The 20,441-nt window shown below is 41.2% G+C and overlaps 1 protein-coding gene across 2 annotated transcripts in view; it reads right to left on the bottom strand.

The window, feature by feature from the left end:
• Positions 1–20,441, bottom strand: part of LYST (lysosomal trafficking regulator) — a 736,927-nt gene that overhangs the window by 267,298 nt on the left and 449,188 nt on the right. For both annotated transcript variants that reach the window (XM_040429442.1, XM_040429443.1), the window contains 2 exons: positions 9,565–9,741; positions 7,393–7,469 (listed from right to left, as the gene is read on the bottom strand). In XM_040429442.1, the coding sequence (XP_040285376.1) occupies positions 7,393–7,469; positions 9,565–9,741 (254 nt within the window). The remainder of the gene's footprint in view (positions 1–7,392; positions 7,470–9,564; positions 9,742–20,441) is intronic.

The following is a 20,441-nucleotide window of genomic DNA, read 5'->3' as shown; positions in this document are numbered from 1 at the left end:
ACAGATTTAAGACCAAAGTCTCTAAAATACCCTAGACAAGAAATTAGTATTGAAATGAACACATTCAGAAAAAATGTAGAACAGGAATTAAGGTCACTAAAAATAAAAAATATGAGACCTAATCTTTCCAACTTGGAAGTCCAAGCAATAAAAAATCTACAATCGATGGAAAATATCACAATACGCCCCGCCGATAAAGGCGGGGCTATTGTAATTATGAACACTGAAGCATATACTAATGAATGTAGGAGACAGTTAACGGATACGAAGACCTACATCAAATTAAATGCAGACCCCATAGATGATTTTAAAAATATTAAAAAAAATTACTGTAATAAAGGCACAGACAATAAAATCCTATCAGATCACGAAACTAAATTCATTTTAGATACACAATGTAGACTCCCAGTTTTTTATTGCTTACCTAAAGTGCACAAAAACCTAATTAACCCACCGGGCCGCCCTATTATTTCGGGCATTGGCTCCTTAACGGCAAACCTCTCTCAGTATATAGACAACCTACTTCAACCGGTTGTGAAAAATACTAGGTCTTACATCAAGGATACAACACAAATTGTAAATATTATTGAAAAATTAAAATATGACCCTCAATGGATCCTAGGTACCCTAGATGTACAGACACTATATACATCAATTGACCATGCACAAGGGGTATTAGCAATGAAAAATCAACTTAAAAATAGTAAAATGTTCCATAATGAACAAATTGAGTTTATAGCGGAGGGAGAAGAATTAATTTTAAAACACAATTATTTTTTCTTTGATACGGACTACTACCTACAAATCACCGGAACAGCGATGGGCACCAGGTTCGCCCCCAGCTATGCCAACTTATTTATGGCTGAGTGGGAAACATTAAATATAGACCAGAAGCTGGGGTCGGACCTGGTGCTATGGTATCGCTATATCGAGGACGTGATTTTTATTTGGAGGGGAAGTGAAACCACATTGAATTCCTTTTTGGACCAAATTAATACAAATGAACTGAATCTTCGCTTCTCCTCCAATATTAGTAAGACGCATCTAGAATTTTTGGATCTCAACATTAAAGTCGAACAGAACAGATTACTGTGTTCCACATACCAAAAACCGACAGCTAGAAACAGTTTTATTCTGTATTCTAGCTGTCATTTACCTAGGTGGCTACTCAACATTCCTAGTAGTCAATTTAGACGTCTAAAAAGGAACTGTACTCATAATGAAACCTTTGAACAAGAAGCAGAGATTTTAAAATCACAGTTTGTAGACAAAAAATACCCAATAAAATGTATTGAAGAATCATTAAACAAAATCAAAAGATTGGACAGACAGACGTTCTTTGACAAAACCCCTAAAGATAATCTGACAGAAAAAGAAAAAATGCCAGGATTAGAACGCACAAACATAGTTCTCCCTTTCAACACACAATATAAAAAAATTTAAAAAATTCTAAATAAACACTGGCACTTTATTCAGAAAGACAAGACAATTGGAGCATTATTACCAAGTAAACCAACTATAATCTACACAAAGGCTCCGAACTTGGGTTTAAAAATTGCCCCTACGGTAAAATCTAGCATCCCTATTTCGGACCCTTCACTACAGGGATGGCTCCATTTAAAAGGTTTTTTCAGATGTAACACTTGTCCAAACTGTAAAAAGACACGTTTTAATAAAAAAACAACGAATGTCATATCCACCTCCAATGGTTTTAAACATGAAATACAAGACTTTTTAACATGTAATAGTAAAAATGTAATTTATATTCTTCAGTGCCCGTGTAACAAACAGTACATAGGACGCACAAAAAGAACTTTAAAAGAAAGAATTTCTGAACACTTTTACAAAATTAGGGGTGGATCAGACAAGCATACAGTGTCGAGACATTTTAAATTGCACCATGACCAAGACCCAAGCTGTCTTTCTTTTGCTGGTATTGAAAAAGTTAGACCTCATTGGAGAGGAGGGGACAACATTAAACACATGTCCCGCGTCGAGACACGGTTTATATATCATTTCGACTCAATTATACCCATGGGCTTGAATGCCGAATCTGAACTGTTCGGCTTTCTATAACACATTCCCGTGGGGGTGGTGGCCCCCCTCCCGATGTGGCCCAGAGGTGGAATCAATACCCACTCTGGTCGGCCTCTGGTGGGCGGCCACCATTCTTTCACTCTCCCCTCCGATGACTCTACAATCAAGTTACAAATTGGCTATAAATAGGGATCATGAAATACAGCTTTCAACACCGTTTTAAGATAGTCCGTATTAATCTTTTCAAATACTTCTTAAATATTGTCATATTTTATATATAAATTTTTTCTTATAATATAATAAAATGTTTGTGATATTATATTTAAAATGTATGTCTGTGCCTTCACATATGTATATTTCATAGATAATGATATACATATTTTAACACATATTTTATATTTTAAATTTTATATCTTATATCTTTTATAAAAATGTATATTATAATTGTATATTCTTTTTATTTTTTATTCTTATTTTTAGTCAAATAGTATGTTATGATGTAAAACAAACGAAAAATAATATAATTTATACTCCTATATATAAAGGACAACAAAACGCATATGCATTGGGAAAAACCGCATCTGCGTTTTGTAAAGCAAGAAACCGCATTGCTAACGCACATGAAAATATTGTATAATAAACTTGAGAAATGCTAGACAACATGATTTGCTGAAATTAGAGTTGAAAATCGAAATATGCCAGACAATGTGATGACTATAGTTGAGTTATGCCAGACAACATGATTACTTAGAATGATGGCAAAAACAACACTTTTCTGTATAAAAAGAACAATTATCTGGACTGCTCCATGCCAGGATTTATGTATGACCAGATCCACTACCATATTTTCGCTCCATCTTACTTTAAGGGATGTTGGGTATAAAAGGAGGATTAAACCCCTCTTACAGACCACCACTGAGGAAGGGGCCAGGAAAGGACCCCGAAACGCGTTTGGTTTCTGTACACTTTGGACATCAGCTGATGAACATTTATGAGACCCCAACATCCCGACAATTGGATCCTAACTTTGCCGGAACAGTGACACCGCGCAAATACGAACAAAGTAAGACGCCTTGATAATTACCAACTAGGTCCAGGCTTGCAAGATCGGTGAAAAGCTACCAAGAGATCTCTCATGCTGAGAGCTACATGATCACCTTGAGCAAGCGACTAGACCCAGGTATTGCCTAATCTGATTCAGTGAGCCTCGTGGGACGCCACGGTTATACTCACAACAGACGGCATATAACAGGTGCATTCCTATTCCTAGACTGTACGTTGATTTGTTCCTATACAAGCGAATCTATCTCTTTAAATACAGGGACATTTATCCGCTTTTATCATCGGACATTATACCTGGCATATTTCTTCACTGGACTGTGTAGTGGTTCATCGAATATATACTGAATACATATCGAATATATAAACCACTTCTACATTTTATATTGTTTTTTATATCATTTATATTACCATATTTGCCCTTTTTTATCTCTTTTTAGCATTGTCTATGTTATATTATTGTATTTATGCAGGTGTTATTATTACATTCTAATTCGTTATTTGGGTACTACATCATTTTATATTAGCATTGTATTTTATATTTTATTGCTATAAGTTCAGGGCTATTTATTAATTTTCCACTAATAAATTATTCTTACATTACATATATTTGTTCTTGGTCTTCACTTGGTCCAGCTGGCGAGTGCTCAGTCTTTCTACTTACATATACCTTAAATCCCCTTTATGACTGGGTGAGTCATAGCAGACTTAGTAGCACCCACTTCCACAGCTGTGTACAGAGTGAGCCACCATACCTTAATTGCATTTTTAATCATTTACTTACAGTCCCTGGCTGTCAGTAATGTGACCTTGCACGCAGCCTGCTTCTGCGTGCTCCGTCCTTCAACAGATAGTCCTTCAACAGATCGACGGACCATGCCTAGGAACCCTATTTTATGCACAGGTAAAAATAGGCAGTACAGGGAACAAAAATGTGGAATTAAGGGGTAATTGAATACACAGTGAAAAGTTGAAATAGGGCCACCAAAGTGATATTAATCACCACAATCCAATACTCCCGAAAAATATACGACAGTTATCCTTTAAAAAATAAGTTACTACAGTTTGGAAAAATGACTTATTTTTTTGCAGTTTCCCCAAATAAAACTAAAAAGAAATAAAAAAAATTGATTAAAAAACATTATTAAAAAAGCTCTGCATGTCCTGACATTATTTTGGTCGTCCAACATTTTTTTTTTTTTGGATATGTAGTGCAGGATAGGCCATTATTAAAGAATAAGATAGAGTGTCCTGTATATGGCTTGCATATACAGGTTTAATTTGATGTGCACTTTGTGGTTTGTCTTCCCATTTGATTCCTTCTTATTCTATATAATGCTGCTTGAGTCAGTCTGCCCTCTCTGTTCTGTCATCACTCCCCCCTGTTAGCTCTTACATGCAGGAATATTTCAAAGAAACAAACTATTGAGTCAGCACACACAGATAGAACAGACAGGCAGTGTGAGATGGAAGGTTTATATAATCACCTTCTATATATCTGTTATCAACACAATGATCAAGTACCATAATACCCAAAATATCAAAGTTTATTATATTCACATTAAAAACGTACACACATACAGACATGTGAAACAAAATAGAGTGCAAAAAAGCAACAGCTCGCATATATCCTGAGAGACCGCAATATAATGTATGACATGGACTAACATCTGAAAAGCGTGACCATATGAACATATATCTATATCCTCTCAGACTGTCCTAACAGCCAAATGTGGTGCATACCTCGCATGCAGCCGGGAATCACATAATACAATACATACTATCTAATACCAATCCAAGTACGTGAAAAGAACACAACAGGTTCATACTAGTCAGTAATGACAAGTATCTGGACTCATATCCAAGGAATATGGTATCACAATCTAATCCTCTCTTACCCGATGGCCCAGGTATGTGTCAAACAGGATAAGCAATCGCTAGCTGGCGTGCCCCTCTACACGCGTTTCGCGTTAGCTTCTTCAGGAGGAGTGGCCTTCTATATATCTGCACTCCTGGTCCTTTAGAGGAGACATTATATCTTCAACAGAATACAGGGATATACAGAGGAACATGGTGGGGATGGGCTAGGTCTGAGAGCTGCCAGGAGGGATTTGATTGGTTCTTTACAACAGTTAAAACACTACATGCGCTAAGTCACAAAACTGTGTCTGGTCATTAAAGGAGATGTTCACCCTTGGGGACATTTCTTGCAGACCCCATCAGCGTGGCTGGTCGTGCAGAGGGAATCATACTTACCTGATCTCTGCTGCTGGGTTTCCGATTCCTTTGCTCCCCACGCCATGGTTGCAGATCTCCGGTATCGCTGCATCAACATCTAGATAGTCATCATGAGACCCAGTGACATGAGGCATGGTGGACAAATCACGGCTGCAGCCAGTCATTATCTGGATTGGCCACATGATCCATGTCAAAATGGAAGCCGACGCGAGGAGACCAGATATCTTCACCGGCAGTGGGAGAGTGCAAAATCAGAACCCAGAAATGGGTAGTAGGTAAGTACAAGTTCCTTTGCTGGTCTGATGTGCAGGGGTGATCTGCCTGAAAGGCCCACAGTGGTTAGTAACCCCCTTACGGCCTTTTCAGGCCTGGACATTAAAGGGTTAATCATCTGCTGATCTGATCTATCTTCAGCCAAAGACTGACTGAGCAGATGGGATTTTACAGTCTTAAAGTTTGTCACAGGACTGTGAGGAGGCGTAGTGAAGACATGCTTCAAATCTTCAGTCACAAATAATATATTGCTTTCTATATTTCTGATATATACGTCTTTTTATGGCAGTTACTAAGGGGCCTTAGGCTGCATGCAGCAGAGTGCAGGGACTCAGCACTCACATGAGAGCTGCGCTCCTACTCTAAAAGTGTCAATATAGGCTGTTTAACCGCTTACATGTCACAGGCAATGACGCCTGCTTCATGTAAGCAGTGACAGAGGGAGTGGACTCCCTCTGTCTCCCATTGGCACCCCGCAAATGCGATTACGGGGTGCCGATGTGTATATAGGCAGGCTGGGACCTGGTGTAAGCCTCGAGTCCGCCTTGAGTGTACCCCAGCACCTGACATTAAAATGCAATGCACTATAGGGATAGTGCGCTGTATTTTAGAAGCACTCAAAAGATTGCTTGTTATAGGCCCCTTGTGGGACTATGAAGTGGTTAAACAAAGTAAAAAAAATATGCTTTTCAATTAAAAAAATAAAATCTCCCCTTTATGTTTGGTATTGCTACGTCCATAACAACCCACACTACACAAATATCATGTAGATTATCCAATACGGTGAACATCGTAAAAAAGAAAATTGCTAATTTATTCTTAGTCGCCACTGAAAAAAACTTAACAACAAGCAATCAATTTAAACAGTTCCATAGAAAGGGGAAAAAAAGTCATGCGTCTTAGGATGCAGTGATACAAAAATAATTTTTTATTTTTATTTTTAAAGGAATTTTATTGCACAAAAGTAGTAAAACATAAAAATATAAACTATTTGTATTTGTTATCGCTGTAATCATACTGACAGAGAGAAAAAAGATTATGTTAGTTATGCCAAACTTAAAAACTCAGTGGCAGTCTGTTGTTTGTTACCATCTCTCTCCCAGAATGAGTTAATCAACGTTAATCAGAAAGTTATGTGTACCTAAAAATGGCACTACTAAAAACTATAACTTGTCAAAAAACAAGTCTATGATGAAAAAAACAAGACAACTGCTTCGTCAGTAAGGCCTAAAACAGGCAGGTCATTTACATCTTTACTGTAATATGAGAAACTAGGAGGATATTTATTAAGACCAGTGATTTAGACACTGGTCTTAGTCCCTCTGTGCTGCTCTGGAGGCACAGGCCTCTACATAACGTTGGCATTTCCTCCAGCAGGCCGTGCAACATACTAAAATCTACGCCAGCTCCCTTGCTGGCATAGATTTAAGTAATTTTCCACACCAAAAACTGGCGTAGAAAAAGACCCCTTTTCTCGGCACTCTGTAAAAGTGGTGTGAGCAGCAAAAAGTCGCAGATTTTGTTGAAAAACAAAACAAAACAAAACATTGCAACAAAATGTGCGACATTAATACACCAAAATGTGGCGTAGAATTCATAATAAATTCCCCCCGGCAAATGTTTAAACTGGTGCTACATTCAGACTTTTGACATGTAACACTTTGTGCAGATCCAACCTAAAAGATTTCAAATCAATACAAAATGTTAGATTTCATAGTAAAGAAGCAATTAGTAACAAGATGATTGACAAATAAAACACATCTCAATAAATATATATTTTCTTACTTTTGCTGATTGTTTACAATAGTTTTCTTCCAAGCTGCTTTATTTGCAAGTTCTTCCTTCTCACATTTTCTCTGTTCCTGGAAGAGAGTTTAAGTTTTAGATCCAAACTGATTTAAATTTTATTTGGTAAATTTTTTTTATTTTTATTTTAATCATGGTGAATGCTAGGACAACATATCCTTGAAATCAAAGCAATAGCAATAAGTAAAACTGCTACGTAATAATTATATCAATGCATTTCTCAAATTTACAACAAAACAGCTTTAAGGCTACTTTCACACTAGCGTTTTTGCTGGATCCGGCAGGGTCCAGCAAAAACGCTTTTGTTACTGAGAATACAACCAGCTGCATCCGGTTGACTTTAACATACCCAAGACGGATCCGTCATGAACTTCATTGAAAGTCAATGGGGGGGGGGGGGGGGGGGGGGGGGAGTTCTCTATTGTGTCAGATTGTGTCATAGAAAACGGATCCATCCCTATTGATTTGCATCGTGGGTCATGACGGATCCGTTTTGCTCCACATCCCAGGATGGAAAGCAAATCAGATAAAGTACAACAATGCCATAGTCACAAAAATTATAGTGCTAATTCTACGCTTATCGATAAAGTGAGATGCCTGGCAAATGCATTTTGTACAAAACTATCTGAGCCCGTCTGCCGGACATCAAGGCGATCTCTGTTAGACGGATCCTAACACTAAATACTACCTGTTATGCACCATAATGGCCGCCATAAAATTCAGGGAGTGTTGGATCCACATGCATGCTGGATCCACTCTGCCTTTTATCATTTTTGGTGCCATAATGGCCTTCATTACAAGGGATGCAGGTACCAACATGCATGCTGAGCCCATCCATACCTTTTATTTGTGCCAGACGGCTTCCAATGAATGTAGTGAAAGCAGGCCACAGCTTTATACTGAAAGTAATTAAAATCAGCCTATGGGGCAGACAGGCTAATCAGGAGTGCGCGACTAGCCGGAGTGCCACACCTCCAGCATTGTAAATCTGCAAAAAAAAGGGGGTTAGTCAGCACCTCTCAGTGCGCAGGTGCACGCTGCCATGGCAAAGACCTAGAGGAAAAAGCATCTCACTTTATAAATAAGCGTAGCATTAGCACTATAATTTTTGTGACTATGGCATTGTTGTACTTTATCTGATTTGCAGGGTGCTGCTGCATTGTCTTTTTTTCCTCTAGGTCTTTGCCATGGCAGTGTGCATGCTGTGGTTTGCTCTGCAGTATCAGAACAGAATGCATTTTGGAGCATTCCGTTCTGTTCAGTTACGTTTTGTCCCCATTGACAATGAATGGGGACAAGATGGAAGCGTTTTTAACCGGTATTGAGACCCTATGACCGATCTCAATACCGGAAAATAGTAACGCTAGTGTGAAAGTAGCCTAAGATTCCCCAGCTGACTGGCAAAATGTTATTAAAAAGGTTGGGTCAAAAAAGCAAGTCCCTAGAAACATAGGTCCCAAAACATATTAAAAAAGTAAAGAAAAGAAATGAATCGCACATCCAGCTGCTATGCTTTGATCTTATCTCTGCTACTTTTGCAGAAAACAGCGCTAAATAGCGCATGTGTACCGCCTCCTATGCTACCTGCTAAATGAGGCATTCGTGTACATTTTGATCAAAAGGCATAAGGTCCTACTCTAAAATTGGCACAACGCTGCACGGCGACCACCAATGCTGTGGGATTAATCTGGCAGGCGGCGGGACCCAGCAGCCAACAGCACCCCTGCTGCCTGACTATGCCAAACCTAGCACTGGGCCCCACCAACCCGCCAGAAAAATAGCACAGGGCTTATGCCTTTGGATCAAAATGTACACTAATGCCTCATTTAGCATGTAGCATAGGAGGCAGTACACATGCACTACTAAGTGCTGTTTTCTGCAAAAGTAGCAGGGATGAGATCAAAGCACAGCAGCTGGATGTGCAATTCATTTATTTTATTTTCTTTTTTACATATATATAGGTCCCAAAACAGACAACCAACCATGGTTGTGGTTGTGTGGTGACAACTGGAGATTGATGGATGGTTCGGTACAGGAAGGTGAAAAAGATAATACATAACTTATACTTTTTATATAACCACATGTACTACTGATCAAAATGAAAAAGGTAACAAAGCCATACAGCTAACTAAAAATGTTAAGTTCTCAGACCTCTTTGGAAGTCTTAAGTAGATCCATCTTTAGTGGAGCGTTTGGAGGAATACATTTATAACCGGATTTCTTTAAAGCACTCATAAGTAAGGTTCCCATGGTTTGGTCTTCTTTGGTCAAATCTTCCTTGTGATTGTACATCAATTCAAACAAATACAGAGCCATCTTAGGTCCATGCTGAAAGAGTGAAAAGTTCTTACTAATTCCAAATTCCATAAGAGACAAAAAAAAGCTAAATCGGCATTTTAATATTTGCATATGCACATACTTATAGTAGTGCTACAGTAGTGCTGAAGTGTGAATTTTCTATATTAATGAATACATTTGTCCTAAAACTACATCAGATTTTTAATTAAGTCCTACAAGTAGATAAATATAACCAAATCAAACAAACAAGTCAAAAATATTAAACTTAACATTTACTTGCTCAGGAAAATGATCCAGTATCACATGTCTGAGTGGCAAAAGTATGTAAACCTTTAGGATTGGAAGATAATTTGTAGGTGAAATTAGAGCCACGTGATTTCAAACAATGAGATGACAATAAGGTGCGAGTGGGTGACCAGATGGGCTGGTGTACTTAGAGCACTCCCTGCACTCAATGGCAGTCTTTACCACCCAGCACACCAGGCAATTGACCGTCACCAGCCAGCACACCACGCCATTGGTCAGTGACCAGCTGATACCGGTAGCGCTTCAGAATTTCTGGGGTGTGGTGGATAGTGACTGATGATGGATCAGGTTCAGAAGAATGATGTTGAAGAGGTGAATGGAGTAGAGTTAGATTAGGAGATGTGATATGCCATCCTAAAAAGATGTGTTTTAATGTGAAGGTTGTTAACCTAATTGCTTGGGGTAGGATGTTCCAGAGAACAGGTGCAGCTCGGAAGAAATCTTGGAGATAGAAGTGAGAGGTTCGGATTATGGTGGATGTTAGTTGTAAATCATTTGCAAAGTGTAGAGCACAGGTAGGGTGGTAGAAAGAAATGAGGGAGGAGATGTAGGGGTGCAGAACTGTATCCTAGACTGTATGGGCATGACTGACACAGGGTGGAGGCATCAGAATAACTGTTGGACAGATGAGCCTGGTTGCTGCGTTTAGGATGGATTAGAGAAGGGAGAGTTTGTTTATTTTTAATTCTTTATTTAACCCCTTAAGGACCGGGCCATTTTTCACCTTAAGGACCAGACAGATTTTTGCAAATCTGACATGTGTCACTTTATGCTGTGATAACTTTAAAACACTTTACTTACCCAAGCCATTCTGAGACTATTTTCTCCTCACATATTGTACTTCATGACAGTGGTAAATTTACCAACAATTTGGAAAAAATTGCAACTTTCCAAACTTGCTTTTAAAACAGATAGTGATACCTCATATAATAGTTATTACTTTACATTTCCCATACATCTACTACATGTTTGGATAATTTTGTGAATGCCATTTTATTTTTTGGGGAAGTTAGAAGGCTTAGAAGTTTAGAAGCAAATCTTGAAATTTTTCAGAACATTTCCAAAACCCACTTTTTAAGGACCAGTTCAGGTCTGAAGTCAATTTGTGAGGCTTACATAATAGAAACCACCCAAAAATGACCCCATTCTAGAAACTACACACCTCAAGGTATTCAAAACTGATTTTACAAACATTGTTAACCCTTTAGGTGTTCCACAAGAATTAATGGAAATTGTAGATGAAATTTCAGAATTTCACTTTTTTGGCAGATTTTCCATTTTATTAATTTTTTTCCGATAACAAAGCAAGCGTTAACAGCCAAACAAAACTCAATATTTATTGCCCTGATTCTGTAGTTTACAGAAACACCCCATATGTGGTCGTAAAGTGCTGTATGGCCACACGGCAGAGTGCAGAAGGAAAGGAACACCATATGGTTTTTGGAAGGCAGATTTTGATGGACTGGTTTTTTGACACTGTGTCCCATTTGAAGCCCCCCTGATGCACCCCTAGAGTTGAAACTCCAAAAAAGTGACCCCATTTTAGAAACAACTCCCCTCAAGGTATTCAAAACTGATGTTACAAACTTTAGGTGTTCCACAAGAATTAATTGAAAATGGATATGCAATTTCAGAATTTCACTTTTTTGGGCAGATTTTCCATTTTAAAGGGCTTCTGTCACCCCCCTAAAGTCATTTATTTGTTTTTTGGCTCCTTAAATTCCTTATAATGCAATATATCAATATATAGGACTCTTACTCATTTTCGTTCAGTAGTTTCTTCAAAAAATGGAAGTCAATTTTTTGAAGAAACTACTGAACGAAAATGAGTAAGAGCCCTATATATTGATAAATCGCAGCATAAGGATTTTAAGGAGCCAAAAAAAAAAAATATTACTTTAGGGGGGTGACAGAAGCCCTTTTATCATTTTTTTCCCGCTAACAAAGCAAGGATTAACAGCCAAACTAAACTCAATATTTAAAGATAGATAGTGGGCGCAATATAGATAAACTGAGAGTCCACTTGAATAACATTGACAGAACATTGTATCTTATCCAACAAAGAATGTCAAGTCTTCAAATAGCAATAAAAATACCAGAAAGGCAAAGGAAAACAAAATGGTATATCTTATCCATCATCGCATGACAAGTCTTCATATAACATAGATGCCAAATAGGCAAAAAGACTATGGAGAAATATTGGTAACAAAAAGCTGTCAATGGACAGAGGGGAGACACAGACAAGAACATATGGACATGGGAGGGGAGATGGAGGAAAGGAGGGGAGATGGAGGAAAGGAGGGGAAGACAGATGGATTAAGAGGAAAAGAAAGAAAAAGAAAGAATCCCAACTATTAACAATCCATAAGTTTCCACTAGGCCAATAAGGCCTGATATTCCAGCGAGCTCTGGAACACAAACCACGAGGTCCAAGAGGTAATGAAAGCCTCATGGGTATATCTCAGAAGAGCAGTCACTGTCAGTTCCTCCATTCTCCTGAGGTCTTCCACCTTGTGAACCCAAAGATCTACAGAAGGTGGGGAGGGAGACTTCCACCTGGCCAGCATGCGTGCCAGAGCAGCACTTACCAAATGTCCTAAGATTGACTAACTGAAGATAAGTGTTGGTAAATCCAAAAGGAATAGCAAAAAGAATCCAGGGGTGTTAGGTATGGAGAACAGAAAAATTGAAGAGAAGGTCTTGTGCACCATTTCCCAGAACTGTCTGACCTTGCTACAATGCCATAACATATGAATAAAAGAGCGTTGAGCTGATTCACATCGCCACCATCTAGACGGTAATTTGTAACCTGCTTCCTGAAATTTGCCTAGCTATAGAGGATTTGTGTGTAAATCAAACAGTTTCGGACATTGGTCAGAGGAGATGTACGTTTCCAGATCAGAGGCCCATTGGTCGATGTAAGGAGGGTGATAACACAATGGTGGCAACACCAAAACCTTATAGAATTCAGATAGGGAATGTTGGTATACACCCGAGCCAATACACACCTTTTCGAAAGGAGTGAAAGGCCTATCAAATCCTGGGGTCGTGGGAATAGTAGATAGGAAATGAGACAGCTGCCTAATTCTCCAAGGCCCCAACGCACAGGGGTCAGAGAGATTCATTAGTTCAAGTTATGTAAACCACCTTCCTGATGTTCTAAAGTAGGGGGCTCAACACTTACCCCCCTAGGTGCCAGGTCGTAAATGGGCCAGAAGAGCAGCTGCCTAGGAAATCTGCGTGTGCTAGAACTGGAAACAGTGGGGATGGCGCTGACAAAATCATAGTCAGGCTAGCGTTTTTGCAAAAGAGAAGCAGGGTAGGGCCTATAGTAGGATGGGTAGAAAGTGAATTAGGGATCTTTGACATTGCCCAAGGTAAAAGAGCAATAGGGGGGTCCGGGAACACAGATGTTTAATGGTAACCCATTGTTTAAAGGGAGCGTGAAGGCACCAGTCCATGACCCACTGGAGCACAGTAGCTGCATAGTATTTGCACAGATCTGTTATCCCCAGGCCCCCCTGCTCCCCTAGGGCTATGAAGTAAGGTATGAGAAAGTCTTGGCCTCTTACCCGCCCAGATAAACTTAAAGAGATCTCGGTGGGCAGTAGCAAAGAAACTTGAGGGTAACTTTATAGGAAGGGTTTGAAAGAGGTATAGTAGACAAGGAACATCCCTCTTAAATATGGCACAGCAGCCAAACCATGTGTATAGTCCCTTAGACCATCTATTGAGGTCCTCTCTAATCCAACATAGAAGGGGGGCATAATTCCTGCAGTACACCTCTCTCAGATCCCGTTGAATGCAAGTCCCCAAGTATTTGACAGCTTCAACTGCCCATTTAAATGGAAGGGAGGTGGCCAATGTGAATTCCAGTGAGCCTGAAAATGATATATTCAAAGCATCTGATTTCTGGAAACTGACTTTCAGATTGGCTAAAGTACTGAATTTATGAAACTCTGTGATCAGGTTCGGGAGAGAGGTTAATAGGGGCCTAATGAATGAGAACATCAGGTCATCCGCATATGCAATCTTAAACTCCTGGCGCCTAAAGAGAGGCCTGCAATGTTAGGATTCATCCGCACTGTACAGAGCAAGGGCTCCAAGGTTAGGACAAAGATCAGGAGGGAGTGGACAACCCTGGCGAGTCCCATTTCCTGTGTTGAAAGCAGACGACAAGACACTATTAACCTTCGTCTAGGTATAGAGGGAACGGATCCAAGCCAGCATGGAGTCACCAATGCCTGCATGCCTACATGCTTCAGGACTGCAAAAAGCCAAGGCCAACTCACTCTGTCAAATGCCTTTTCGGCATCAGTGGACAGGAGAAAAGAAGAGGAGTGCTGCAATTTGTCATGGTGGATCAGGTTCAGTACTTTAATAGTATAGCCTCTCTAGATGGGATGAAGCTCACTTGATCAGTATGGTTAAGACCTGATAGGAGAGGGACAAGTTACGTATCTAGAATTTCAGCAAACCGCTTTAGGTCTACATTTAGCAGTTGAATAGGGTGGGAACTTGCACATGTAGCTGGATCCTTTTCCTCTTTATGAATAATAGTGATATGTGCATGCGTCATGTCCCGAGGAAGTGGACTCCCTGTCGCTACCGAGTTCAACACCTTAGTGAGTGGGGCCCTTAACAGAGGTAGATATTTTTTGTAAAAAGGAAGCTGGTAGTCTGTCCGGACAAGGGGATTTAGTGGGTTGCATAGATTGTAATAGCTCAGTTAGTTCCTCCTCCGTGATAGGTCTAGCTGAGCTAGGGAGAGCCTCCTGGGGGATTTTTGGAAGACCCAAATCAGACAGGTAGTTACATATAGCCAGATTTAAGGATGGGATATTGGTGTTTGAAAAGGGTAGGCTATATAGAGCCTGATAGTAGTGAGCAAAGGCATCTATCTTATTTGGGTCATTGAGGTTGGAGCCCTGGGCAGTGGAAATAAATGGTACATAGGTTCTCGCTCTTTGTTCCCTTAATGACCGAGCTAGCATCCAACTACATTTGTTACTAAACTCAAAGAAGTGGCATCTGCCTTTGGTCACTAGTGTTTTAGTGCGTATATCAAGTTTCTCCTTGAGTTTTTTGAGAGCCAGTTGCAAGGCAGAATGGGTGGCAAGAGCATGAGAGTGCTTATGTGAGTTTGCGAGTAGGGCAACCACAGCTAAGTGCTGAGAGATTTCCGCTGGTCTTTCTTTTTTTTGCATCTGGCTCCATGTTTAATGAGCACACCTCTAACCACACACTTGTGAGCAGCCCATACTGTAAGGAGAGAAGTATATTCCACCTGGTTTTTCTCAAAGTAACCCGAGAGAACCATATGGACATGTTGAGCGATTTCGAGATCCTGCATCAGGGACTCATCTAATCGCCATTGCCAGGACTTAGGATCAGGAAGAGGGGATTTCAATGAAACATGGAGCATAGCATGATCTGAATAGGTCATAGGATCGATGGTGGAGGAGACAAGAAGGGGTACCGCATAACACAGTATGAGAAAATAATCCAGCCGAGAGTACACATCCCATGCCGGAGAATAGTAAGTATAGTCGTGGGTGTGTGGATTGACCGCCCTCCACACATCAACCAACTGATGGGAGTGAAGCAGGCACTTGAGCCTATGGAGATAACAGAAGGCCATATGAGAGGCTTATCTCAAAACATCCGCCAACGGATCTATGGCAAGATTTAGGTACCCTACCCTCAGAAAAACTATCAAGTCTAGACAACAATCCCGCTAAGGCAGTAAATTCATTGGTATTAGGCAATACACGTTGGCTAGGGTACAGTATAAAGATGTCCGGCTAGTCGACCCTTCACAAACAGAAATCTTCCATTATCATCTGTCTCAACATCTACCAGTTCCCATGGGGTGGTTCTAGAGAAAAGTATAGAAGGGAGAGTTTAGTGAGGGGTAGAAAAATTTGTAATGAGGTACAGTAATCAAGACAAGAATGGATCAAGGCAACAATGAGAGTTTTTTGTGGTTTCCATAGTAAGAAAGGGCCAAATTCTAGAGACATTTTTGAGGTGCAGGCGACATGAACAGGAAAACAAAGTGAATATAGGAGGTGAATGACAGATCAAAGTCAAGCATGCTGCCTAGGTTTTACGGTACTGCCACACACTGAGATGGAGATATCAGGTTCAGGCAGGTTAGAAAAAGTAAGTAGTTCAGTTTTTGTGAGATTCAGTTTCAGGTAGCAAGGACAAGTGATGGACCAACATCGGCCGGGACGGTTTGCGAACGCGATCAAGTGTTCGCGAATCGCAAGTTTGCGGCGGCTCCAGTCACTTTTTTTTTTAAACATATTTTTTATTTGAAATGTATCATCTTTACATGTCATTATCTCATCATGTCACATAAGTATGTAGATAATCACTTTTTCCTGTTATAAGTATATCAGAAAACAATCCAATAAAGTAATGACAATAACATTGACAAAACATTGACAAAACTCCCCCCTCCCTCCCTAGCCCCCCCCTTCCCAACTTCCAGGATGTCTAATCCCACAAACTCCCTCCCATATCCTAATTTCAAGCACTAGTTATTTGATTGTAATCCTCTGTTGTCTACTCTCAAAGTCGATATGTCCAGTCACTTTAATGGCAGGCGAACCTGAAAAACCTTCAGCTCATATTTGCAGCCACCAAATATTTAGTAGAAGTGCACAAATAGTCCCAAAACATGGACAGTGACATACTAGAGGGGGATCAATGACAAAAATTTTAACAAAAAATATGTGTCTTAATCAGGGGACATTTTTATGCGTCTTAAAGGGAAATTCTCTTAAATGTGCCCTGTTGCACTACCTAAATGGACTATATAGAAAGTATATTATTGGTATATACCACCCCTGCTTCAATCACTTTTTTTGGGGGGGGGGAACTGGTATATCATACCAGTAGAAATTATTTGTTCCAATAACGGTTGTCCCTCTATACACCTGCGGTATCGCAGCAGAACCGCACACAACTGCCGCACAATACAAATGTACTATAATATACTTTGTACTATATTATAACATTGTACAAGGAAGGCAATCCATTAGAATATACATAAAGATAAAACGTAACCTTTAATAATGTTACTATTAAGGGCTCATTCAGATGGCTGTATGCTATCCGCTAAAAATTCGGATCCGTTTTTTGCGGATTAGATGCTGACCCATTCACTTCTATGGGGCACTTTTCTATTCCACGGTTCCGCAAAACAAATGAAACATGTCCTATACTTGCCCGTGGAAAATCAGGACATGGCCCCATTGAAGTCTATGGGTCCGGAAAAATACTGAATGCTATCCGTTTTTTATGGACATGCTGAACTGTCTGCAAAAAAACTGATCCGCATTTTTGCGGACAGCATACGGCCGTCTGAATGAGCCCTAAAAGATATCCCTCAAAATGAAAATAAATTTAATTATTAGGGTCCATTCACACGTCCTTAAGTGTTTTGTGGATCCGCAAATTGAGGATCCACAAAACACAGACACTGGCAATGTGCATTCTGCAATTTACGGACCGCACATCACCGGCACTATAATAAAAAATGCCTAATCTTGTCCGCAATTGGGGACAAGAATAGGACATGTTCTATTTTTTGGCGGAAACGGAAGCATGGATGCGTTAGTGCGGATCCGCAAATGCGAAAAGCACATTCCAGCCCGATTGAAAATAAATGGGTCTGCACCCATTCCGCAAAATTGCAGACGTGTGAATGGACCCTTAAAGTTAAGCAAAAATCATAGTAGGCAATAAAAAGTGCTCAGCGGCACTAAATCAGGTGCTCGGCGGCACCAAATCAGAAACCATATGTCCTACCACAATCTGGGGGGTTCCAGTGCACATCGATGAATCCCGAAAGGAAAGCAAAAAAACATTTATCCCTGGGCTAGATGATGATGTGGTATTAAAGGACAGGGTGGGCAAAGAATTGTCCCTGATATTGCCCTACAAGGGGGTGCTATTCTGGCCCTGATAGCCTAACCACAGAGCACCCGCCCTGATAACAGCGACCCCGTCCGGAACCTTACCCTATATAAAAATGGCCCTAGTAAGCCCCTAGCCCCTGGTGATCACTATATAGATCTATGTGTTTTTGACTCATTATAAAAGTATATACTGTATATTCCTGCGTATAAGACTACTTTTTAACACATGAAAATCTTCTCAAAAGTCGGGGGTCATCTTATACGCCGGGTATGGCGGGCGCTGCAGCGCCGGGACGCCCGAATTATCAACAGAGAGAGCCCGGGCTATTGCCTTGTATCCCCAGCAGCTGAGAGCTGCGATGTAACCCACGGCATATGCCCCCCCGCGCTGTACCTTGTATACCGCCCCCTGCTCTGTACCTTGTATGCCTCCCCCTGCTCTGTACCTTGTATGCTCCTTGTACCGCCATCCTCCCGGCCGGTCGCATCTCGCTCCTACGCATGTGCGAGATTTCATGGGGCGAGCGTGGATACACGGGATCCTCACGGCCGCTCGCATCTCGCTCCTGCGCATGTGCGAGATCTCCGTGCGGCGTATCTAAGTGCGGCGCAGATGTGCATTTGTGAATGTGAATATGAAGAATAACATAACAAAAACATGTTCAGGGTATAGGTGGCACATGTTTAGGGTCTGGGAGGCAGGGAGGGAGGACAAGGAAGGTGGTGGGATGCAGGGATGGTGGTGATACCATGGGATGGCGGTGTTACCTAGGGATGGTGGTGGGATGCAGGGATGGCAGTGGTATCTAGGGATGGTGGTGGGATGCAGGGATGGCAGTGGTACCCAGGGATGGTGGTGGGATTCAGGGATGGCAGAGGTACCCAGGGATGGTGGTGGGATGCAGTAATGTACTGCTGTGTGTTGAAAAAGGGGTAGTCTTATACGGCGAGTATAACCCAAACTCTATATTTTCAGTGTAAAAGTTGGGGGTCATCTTATACGCCCAGTCGTCTTATACGCCGGCATATACGGTAAGTATATTGCACCCCTCTGTGTATCACACCTATTGATAGCACACCTATACCAGTCCTTAAAAGGACTTTTGTGGCCCTACTAGCTAGCGTTTGGTGTCCCTAACAGCCTGTCCCTGCTCCACACAGCAACCTCTCCCTACACTGGCAAAAGACTGAATGTAAAATGGCGGCCAGATCAGGTTTATTTGTAAGGTAGGGGGTATGTCTATGTGCTGAAACATCTCAGTTGGCTGTCCTGTACCACCTGATGGATGTGTCATGGGTCAAAGTTCTTCACAATGTAAAAGAATATGGCGGGTGCGAATATCGTCATATGTTCGCATGTTCGACGAATCGCGAACATGCAAAGTTCGCCGCGAAACGACCGCCGGGCAAACCGCAAGGCCATCTCTAGCGAGGACATGATGTTAGAGACAGCAGGCATACAGTCACTGGTGTTCTGAAGGACTGAAGTCACAGGAAGAAGTTTATAGTTGAGTGTCATCAGCATAGAGGTGGTACTGAAAACCAAATCTACTGTCCAATAGGTGCTGTGTAGAGAGAAAAGAGTAGAGGACCTAGGACTGAACCCTGAAGGACCCCAACAGCAAGAGGGGGATGAGAAGTAGTAGAGCAAGCGAATGGTACACTGAAAAAGGGGCCAGACAGATAAGAGGAAAACCAATAGAGAGCATTGTCCTCAAGGCCAACAGATTGGAGCATGGCTAGGAGGATATTGTGGTCTACAATGTTAAATGCAGAAGATAAAATGAAGAGAATGAGTAGAGAGTAGTCACCATTGCATATAGCCGTCAGGAGGCCATTTGTCACTTTGGTGAGGGCAGTTTCTGTAGAATGGGGCGGAAAAAAGATTACAAGGGGGCAAGGAGAAAGGTAACAGAGGTAGTGAATGAGGCGAGAGAAGCCCAGGTGCTCCAAGAGTTTAGAGATGAAGGAGAGATTAGAGACAGGTATGTTGTTACCAAATTTTTCGGACAATAAGACAAACTTTTTTCTCCCAAAAATGGGGAAAAGTGGCAGTGTATGTTATAGTCTGAATTTTAATGACTGCTTCCACTATAGATGTGGTCATCAGCATGCAGGAGGCACAGGGAGGTGAGGGCAGCGCTGCACTGCTTATACTCACCTTCCATGGTCTTCCTCCAGGTCCCGCTGTGGTGTTCTGACCACGCACAGCATCAGGTCATAGTGCGCACCTACATGTCCTGCCGCTGTGCGTGGTCAGATCATAGCACACAGTGGGACCCGGAAGAAGCGATGAAGCAGTGTGTCCTGGATATGCGGCACCATTTATATATTTACTTTCCTTGTAACGTCTGATCTGAGGTCTAATGGGGTCTGCGTGGACCAATCTGCGGCTGATTGGGGCTGGGGGATGCAACCTGAGGCTGATTGTGGGTCTGATCCAAGTCTGATTGGGGGGCTGGGTGTCCAATTTGAGGTTGATTGGATCTGAGC

Source organism: Bufo bufo, chromosome 4 (assembly GCF_905171765.1).
Source record: "Bufo bufo chromosome 4, aBufBuf1.1, whole genome shotgun sequence".
Classification (NCBI taxonomy): domain Eukaryota; kingdom Metazoa; phylum Chordata; class Amphibia; order Anura; family Bufonidae; genus Bufo; species Bufo bufo.
This window is presented reverse-complemented; position numbering and strand designations above follow the sequence as displayed.